The following is a 9478-nucleotide window of genomic DNA, read 5'->3' as shown; positions in this document are numbered from 1 at the left end:
TGTATAATATATATATATATACAGGGTGGATCATTTTAATCCAACCAGTCGAATATCTCGAAAAATAAGCACACAGGAAAAAATATTTCAGGCAAAAGTTGCAGGGCTTCGAGGGGGACATAAGATGATAACATTGGTTTGACCCTGAGTGGCGTCGTCAAGGTCAGGACAAGGTCACTTTGAATTTTTTAAATGGAACCCCCAATTTTTCATTACATGTTCTTATAGCCTCAGAACTTTCCAAAACACATAAATAAAATATTTTTTATGAAATAAATCTTGAATTATGAAACTTGAAAGTTGGAGTACTGTCGGCATTAGCATCATCCAAGATGTCCAAACACTAGTTAAAACCTTTTGAATGTTGTTCAGGATCATGACATTGATAAAGGCATAAAGGCCAACGACCTTGGCCATCTTTAGCTAATGTTTGGACACCTTGGATGATGCTAATGCCGACAGTACTCCAACTTTCAAGCTTTATAACTCAAGATTTATTTCATAAAAAAATATTTTATTTATGTGTTTTGGAAAGTTCTCGAGGCGTGCTATAAGAACATGTAATGAAAAATTGAGGGTTCCATTTAAAAAATTCAAAGTGACCTTGTCCTGACCTTGACGACGCCACTTAGAGTCAAACCAATGTTATCATCTTATGTCCCCCTCGAAGCCCTACAACTTTTGTCTGAAACATTTTTTCCTAGTGCTTATTTTTCGAGATATTCGACTGGATGGATTAAAATGGTCCACCCTGTATATTATTGATACATGCCTTTGAACTTTTAAGTTCAAGAGAATTTAAGATTCTTTGTTTAATGTAAAACAAACGCTACATTTATAGACTTAAATTATTCATACAGTACAATATTAAAACTAAACACGGAGCATTGCCATAATTATCGTTTTAATCGATTCTCAAGAGCGTTAATGACACACTGGTATACAGTTCCAACGGACCTGCACGAGAGTCGGCGTGAGATTCCGCGTTGTCAGTTGAGAGGATGTTCCCCCCGTGGTGTTCTGTAGCACTTGTTCCATGCCTCCAGCAGCAGCACGCAGCTGTGGAACCTGTAGAAAATTAGAAGGGGCAGCCCGATCCTGGACAGCACGCCCCAGGCGAGCACGCCGAAGAACCGGAGCTGCAGCTCCTGCGAAAGCCAGTTCTGCGTGATCACGGTGTCGAAAGCCCAGAGCACGGCGTTGCTGAACAGCAGGAAGGTGATCACTTGGCGGCCGGGTTTCGCCAGCATTTGGAAGCGCGTTATGCACGAGCGTCGCGACGTCTCGGCGATCAGCGTGCTCTGCGCGAAGCACTGCACCAGCTGCAGGACCGACATCGACAGCAGCATGATATGCCTGGCCCGCGTGTCCTCCGTCTCGTCCTGATCCGACATGGCCAGCGAACAGGCGCACACCACGATGGTGAAGACCGAGTAGAGTTGCACCCCGAAGAGCGACACGTTCGACAGGAGGCTGTCCAGGGCGGCCGGCGCTCGCGTCACTATCGAAATCTGGCGCACCTGCACGAGCCCACTGGCTGTCATTAGGCTGCTCAGTGTCAGTATGCCGATCAGCGTGCCGCACGTGAGCCACGATAAGGTGGCCGACGGGAAGTTCTCGTCCTCTCGCACGACGAGGAAGATGAGGATCACCACGATACCGGCTACCATGCAGAGAATACCCAGAAAGAGACCCTTGCTAGAACCGTCGCAGCCCACCCGGGTGTGACTACTTAAGTCTTTGCTGCCGTGGAATTTTTGTTTCATCAATCGACTCCGCCCGACGTTCTGACCCATCACGAAGGTCACCGCCGCGGCGATCAAGCTGCAGAAAGAAGAAATGAATACGAGAGTTACTCTAAGGAAATGAGACTTCCATTAAAAAATATTAAAATTTAATTAAAAATTTAGATAACTTATAATAGTTATGTTTAATTTTTTCATCACAACTTAATTTCGATTTGATTGACGAACGAATTAAATTAGAATTAAAAATTTTATTTAAATCGACCTGGCGAATATTTAATACAATTAACATGTACCTGAATTGTACAATAAAGGGATATAGGAAGGGCATGCTTGAAGTCCACAGCTGTCCTAAGGTATTAGTATTCAAGCATTCTTGCAGCGCGATTACTTGTGAAATTTGCTCGTTCGAAACGGGTTGATAGGGCTTGAAGTTGCCTGCCTTCGCCGTCGAATCATCTGAAATAAGCAATAATGCATAATTATTCACGAAAAGTTTATTCGTCAAAGTGAAAAGAATGAAATTTATATACCTATAAGATCTCGCGATTGCCTCGTCAAGGATCCGGGAAATCCCCGAAGACTCAAGGGAGATACGGACGTTTGTTGCTCATGTTGCGCCAAGTGTACAAAGTAAGTCCATTCTTGCGCGGTATCCCAAATCACCAGACGCGCCCAGACCGCGACATTGGTAGCCGCGAGATGTGTGAAGCCGAATCTGGCTGCAAGACCGAAGCGCTCTACAAGCACCTAAAAAAAAAGATCAAGTGGTGACAAGTACAGATTTACATTCTTTTGAATGGGAATAAAATTGGTTTAGAACTTTAAAGGCGATAACACAAACAAATATTTATATAAAGAGCCAAACGAACGAGCAAAAAATCGAAGATAATAATATTCATTTATTTAGTTTTCACCAGTCGCAAATGTAAATTAAAATAAAAAACGCATTATGATCAGACAGATTAATCGGGTATAAATCAAATTAAAGCTATAAAATGATGATAAGAATAAGATCATAGCAGACAGTAAATATATACCATTGAATAAACAAATAAATAAAAATCGGACAAATACATTAATATAATCGAAAGTCACAGAAATGTAGTTACTGATCGCATTTCATTTTTTTAAATTAAAATAAAGTGAAAAAATAAATAATTTTTTTCTTTTAAAGAGAGGTTCCATTACAGTGCAGTCAAAATGTAACAGTCAGTTGATAGACAAAAAAGAATAATTAATATGTCCGTTTAAAATAATAAAAGTAAAGTAAGTGATAACGAACGTAATAAATTTAAATAAGGCATGAGCTGGGTGATAATAAGTTGTCATTGTCGATTATCACATATCTGAACTCTAACGTTTCAATGAAACTCACTAGTTTCAATAAAATTTTATTTAAAATAATAAAATAAAGATAGCCTCAGTGAAATGACAAAATAAAAATAAATAAAATGTAGGCTATGAGCCAGAGCTGGGTATTTAATGCTCTAAGATTAATTAAAATCCATTAAAAAATATAATACATACGTTTCGACCTACATTAGGTCAGTCTCAATGTTACAGTACAAATTATAGCTAGAAATTTAAACGGAAACCGGTTAATATAAAGGATCTGTACATTATTAAATATTGTAACAATAATAAAAACGGAAATTCAAGCGCAGGTCCTCGAATAATCGCAGTGGATTTCACGACAACTGTCCACTGCGATTATTCGAGGACCTGCGCTTGAATTTCCGTTTTTATTATTGTTACAATATTTAATAACGTACAGATCCTTTATATTAACCGGTTTTCGTTTAAATTTCTAGCTATAATTTGTACTGTACATTTTTTTAGCATTGAGAATGACCTGATGTAGGTCGAAACGTATGTGTTATTCATTATATTTTTAAATTTTTTAACTGTACTTCAACTAATCATAGAGCCCACATTTTATTTATTTTTATTTATATTCCACAATAATATTTACGTAAGTTTTAATCTTTAAAAATCCCTCGTTCTGGCTTAAACGTACATCGTCACGTTAGCGATACGTTAGCTGTCGACGCAACAGAGCGAAACGAAGAAACGCGTTCACGCATTGTCTAGCTACCCGAGCTCGGCGCTCGGTATAATGTAATTAACGTAAGACTGAATGCTTGCCTGCGAGTTTACAAAGAGAAAGTGCATCTGCAAGAAGGTGAACAAGCCGTGTAGCACCGGATGCACGAAGACGACGTCGGTCAAGCACTCGGCACCCTGCATCATCGAGTGCATCGCCATCTCCAGACCGTTGAAGACCAGCGTCGCCAAGCCAAACACTGTACAAACGTATAGGTACGCGCTATAGATAACGAAATCTTTTCTACAAAGAGGATTTTCTGATGGACCGAGCAAAATTTTAAATTTATTTCACTGAGAAAAATGTTTTGGAAAAATGTTGCGCTAATGAGCAATACAGGGTGGGCCAAAGAAACGGAAAAATTAAAAAATAAAAATTTAGGAGCTTCATTCAATTAATTTTAATTACATCAAAATATAAAACATAACAATAACATTTTTAAGAATTTACATTACCCTTTTTATTTGTATTTGGCGTTGCTATGCGCGCTACCGTATCACTTGATAACTATTAATTACATCTTGAAAATGACATTATTTAAATAACTACCTCTTGATATTATATTTTATATTTTTATGTAATTAAAATTAAATAAAGTTTTAAGTTTTTATTTTACTCTTTCAAATTTTTCCGTATCTTTGGTCCACCCTGTAAGCATGTATAATGCATTCTGATCGTACTAATCAGAATTCCTTTCATCATAATTGGTTATCTCGATTAAAATATTCGATCGATTAGACTATAAATACATCCGATTTATGTCTTTTGTCGAATCTTTATTAGATTCAATTAATACAACCAGATGTTTTTTCCAGTGTCGGGATTCTTATCTCGAGCAGCGATAAGAATCCCAAATAAATTTAAAATTATATTTGTAATGAATATTAAATATTAAATTTCCGGCTTAAGTGTTTGAAGTTTTACGAATAAAAATACCAGTAATTTTGGTATTAAAATGAAGTGTCAATATTTTTTAAGCGAATTATCGCTGTCCCTTACAGAGCGCGCCGACTCGTATGTAAAAACTGGTCGGCGCCGTCCTGGCCCGGGAGATATGCGCCCGCTTTAATGATCCGAATCTGGTGAGCGACGCGCTACCGAGTTCCGCGTCCCCGAGCCCGTTACCACTGCGGCTTAAGCTGCTGCAGCTGTCAACCAGCACCCATATGTAGATGGCGATGATGACGGCGATGCTGCCCACGTAGAGGTACATGAGAAATATGCCCTGAAAGACACAATTACGTAACTCTAACTACTCTTCATGGTGGAATGCGCTCGTTATGCAAAATGCGCAGATGCGCTAGGAATGCGTTTTGGAATGCGTTTCCTGAACGGAGACCACCCGCACGAAAGAGGATCATCGGACTGATAAGCGTAGCGAACCGGTTACCTTGAAACTAGTCGTCGACGTACCGTTTTATCTAATGCGTGTGGTTTCCTAATCTGTAATTTACGTGAATGGATCGAAGCTCCTCGTAATCCCGAAATGCGCACAAACTCCGCAGATTACGAACGGTCGTTCCAATAGGGATTATTACTTGACATAGTTTCGACTATTCCGACTATTGAATCGTTATGTAGTTTTAATCTTGGTAATCTCTCGTATAATTCCGGTACCAGGCAATATTCTCAGTGCATAATGCACAATTGCCTATTTCTTGCATTATAACGTGCAAATAATTCGAAATTAAAGCGGGGATGTGATTCGAGATTATCCTCCAAATTATGCAAATAGAAGAACACACAGTAGAAAATATTTTGTATGTGTGTTAAAAATGGTTCACTCCAATGTCTAAACTTAAACTTTTATGTTGAATTTTTAACATATATACACATATATTATATAGAGTTAATTATATAGAGATTAATTTAACATAATGTGATTATGTTAATTTGAATGTTTTGAATTAAATTAATATTTAACATTTCTTAGTGTTAATACAACACAATTTATGAATAAGTGAGTAAATAATATGGAAATAACGTAGTTTTATAACGTAATTTCTAAGATAAAAGATGGTGAATAAAAGATGGTGAAGAAAAGATGAATGTGTGTTGATTTAACATATTAAAAGTGTTAATTTTATTGAAGAAATGTATTTTTATAATTTGTTGCCAAATTGTGTTAATTTTGACATAATGTTTGCGTTACTTTCATATTTATCTTACATTACATTAGCACAAAAATTTAAACGGATCGTTTGGGCCACGAGGTGTGTTAAATTTAACATAAATTTTCCAACTGTGCATATTAATCTTTTTAGCAGGAGATGTGCTAGTAAATCTAGATGAAATATATTGAAAATTTTGTTGACTCAGCCTTAGATTAAATCAATTTAAGTGATATTGCAAATTTCATCGAATAACTGCATCGTGATACTTCCAACAACGAATAAAGCAGATAATCTCTTTGAATATTTGAACAAAGTCCATTCCTATTCTATTATGAAATATCTAACTGCGAAATATTATTACGTGCTATAATAAAAACGAACAATTAATTATTCATCGCACGAGATCTGGAATTTTCAGCATTTTCAGTAGGAATCTCTGCCGAATCGACGAGTTTTTAGTTCAAGGCTGTCCGATCGACACTCAGACTTTCCCCAGATTGTGTGAAGTAACGGTACGATAATTCTAAGTCCGACATCGCGAACGTTACTTTCGAGACTTTGATGCGTTGCATGTTGCATCCCGGAGCACGCTCGCTTTCTTGGCGAATATCCGCCGCTATCCGCGATAAGGCCGATATTTATTTATGGAACCTTGTCGAACGAGTTCGATCACACACTGCGTACCTGCAAGCTGAGCAGAGGCACAGGCGTGTCCATGACCTCGGCCAAGCACACTGCCAACGTTAACACGACGATCAGCTCGCCGTACACGTTGGAGAGTACCACCCATAATTGCGAGCTGTGACACGAAATAAGTGATCAAGATTAGTAATCAGAACCTCTTTGACATTTGATAATAGGGGATATAAGAAATACTTGCTGAGAATTAATGGACGTGTGTGTAGTCGCGAGATATTATCTACCCAGCAAACACACAGAGCTGGGCAAAATACACCATTAAAGTATTTAATATACAAAATACAAAATACTGGGAATTGTAGTATTTGAATTACAAAATATAAAATACTTTCAATCTTTCGATTTTGAAGTACAAAATACAAAATACTTTTAAGTTTTTCTTTTAAATACAAAATACTTTTTAATTTAATCTTTCAATTACAATAATATATAATATTAAATTCCCCCCTTCAACAGTCTCCTCTCCACTTTTAGAGAGAGAGAAAGAAAAATTGTTTTACTCTTTTACACTCTTTGACAGTCCTATTGTCCTGTATCAACCACACGAGAAATCTATTTACTAATGTGAGATTATAAAATTTGACTCTGATGACTTGATATTGCTTGAAACTTGACGAAAATAATTATTGTCGCTAATTGTCATATGAGAAAAATTTAAGTTACTATTAATTGTTGTCAAGAATTTTTATCAATAATTTCTTTAGTATTTTAAATACAAAATAAATTGAAATTATATTTGAAATACAAAATACATTGAATAATTCTTTTAAAATACAAAATATTAAAATACTTTTATGTGCTCCGCTAAAATGCAAAATATAAAATACAAATTGTATTTCAAATACTCATGAGGTCTCCGTTACATTTTACTCTCTAATAGAATTTCGATCAAGTCCACAATTAAAATGTAAGTAAAATAAGTAAAATAAGAGCAGAGAGGAAATAAATAAATTTTTCGATACAAATGAAGGCGCCTTAAAAAAAAAATAAACCTCTGTAGGTAAATGTAATTAGGATAAAAAATAATAAGTCCAAGATTTTACTAGGGTTCCGAATGATCCAGCAGATCCTCGGGCGACCGTGTCCTCGCCAGGATTCTGGAGACCAAGGATCTCGCCGGTGGCGCCGAGGTGGATGCCTGCGCGTGGTCCTCCTTGGTCCTGTCACCCCCCCTGCTGGGGCCGCCACCACCCGGCGCGCCCTCCACGGTGCCACCCGTTGTACTTCCGGTCTCGTTCAGGCTGTCCTTGTCGTGCTGCTCATTACTCGCTGCGAAAAGAAAGGGGGAAAAAGAGAGATAAGAAACGCGCGCTCGATCTTCGTATACAACATTCGGCCGCGTACGCAGCAGCCGGAAAAGTGGAACCCCGGCTTGCTTCTTGCTACTTTCTTTCTTTGGCCTGCCGGGTCGCCACGGAGAAATGTGTGTAACTTTCGCTGAAAGAATTTATACGTCTATTTCTACGGCGATAGCGGCCCGCGGGCGTTAAACAGTCACGGATTTGTACATCTCCCTCGCGGACGTTTGTAAGCTATTATCAACCGAATCGTCACGTTCGGCACCTGTTATCCCCAATTTATATCTCGGCCTCGAACGTGAAACGAGAAAGTCGCACATTATGTAGATTTAATCATCGGAACAGAATGTATAATGTATTAATATAAATATGATTTATGTTTATATATACATATTTTTATATAATTAAATCATTTTTATATATGATTTATTTATATTATCTATACTATATTGACAATATATGTATATATAATTTCAATATGTATATATATTGAAATGTTTTATTCATCAATGTATTTCTGTGCTGACACAATATTGAAAGTCCGAAGCATTCGTTTATATGCGTGAATTTTAAGCGATTGAATGGAAAATTTCCATAACTTTGATTTCAATTATCATAATTTATTTTTTTCTTATTCTTATCAGTTATATTAAATATAAATCTCTCGATTCTTTTTTTAAATTCGAATTTGTCAGTCAGTGCAGACCGTTGTACAACAAACTATTAAATCGAACTATAAAAAGATACATGCATGCCTTTTGATTTATATAAGAGGTGCAAGAAAATTTGCATCTGTCAAGCGAACGACTTATACTCGTTCAGTGTCATCTTTATGCAGAACGATTTTCTTGTAGCGATATACTATTGTTTGTCATTCAATCACAATAGATCGACGATAAAACGTGACACGCGTGCAGAGGGAAACGCTTTGAAATAATTAAGACAGCTGGCGAGTGAATTTATTTTTTTTCTTTTGCGCCAATACTTGCACCTTTCATGATTCTTCGTGCATTTGCAGTTGCGACGTTGCGTAGTTAGTATTGCCGCAGTTGCTACAGAATGATACGTGTTCCACTGCTGCCAGAACGCTGCGAGGCGTCTTCTAGTAAAAGTTCGACTCTCCGGCGCGTTAAATAGCCGGCAATTACTGTGAGTGTAATGCCGTGTAATTAATGACGGCGAAACCAGTAAATTCTCCATTGCGCGTTTCGTCCAAGCTATATATATATATATATATAATATAGCTTGGACGAAACATATACAAATATATATGTATATGTATGTATATTATATCGCCGGAGCAGCACTAACATAATTCCACGTCGATTGTGATACATTTTATTTAATGGCCTGATCATCAATTATTTAGTTTTTGCAGTATATAAACCGATTATCGCGCAATAATTTTCTTTATTTAATTTCAATTTATTAAATTGAAATTTGTTTATTAAAATTTATGGTTTCGTGAGACGGTTCTAGATAATTTAATAAAGAACAAAAAAGCTTTTAATGCAA

The 9478-nt window shown here is 36.9% G+C and overlaps 1 protein-coding gene across 1 annotated transcript; it reads right to left on the bottom strand.

Annotated features, from left to right (window-relative positions):
• Nucleotides 1-989: 989 nt before the first annotated feature.
• LOC105456696 lies at nt 990-7934 on the bottom strand (the record flags this gene model as incomplete). Its single annotated transcript, XM_011700927.1, has 7 exons — nt 990-1824; nt 2042-2204; nt 2279-2495; nt 3894-4051; nt 4852-5077; nt 6651-6765; nt 7709-7934. Coding segments are annotated over 7 exons (1940 nt in total), but the record flags the coding sequence as incomplete, so codon positions are not given.
• Nucleotides 7935-9478: the final 1544 nt, after the last annotated feature.

Source organism: Wasmannia auropunctata, unplaced genomic scaffold (genome assembly GCF_000956235.1).
Source record: "Wasmannia auropunctata unplaced genomic scaffold, wasmannia.A_1.0 LD335577.1, whole genome shotgun sequence".
Classification (NCBI taxonomy): Eukaryota; Metazoa; Arthropoda; class Insecta; order Hymenoptera; family Formicidae; genus Wasmannia; species Wasmannia auropunctata.
This window is presented reverse-complemented; position numbering and strand designations above follow the sequence as displayed.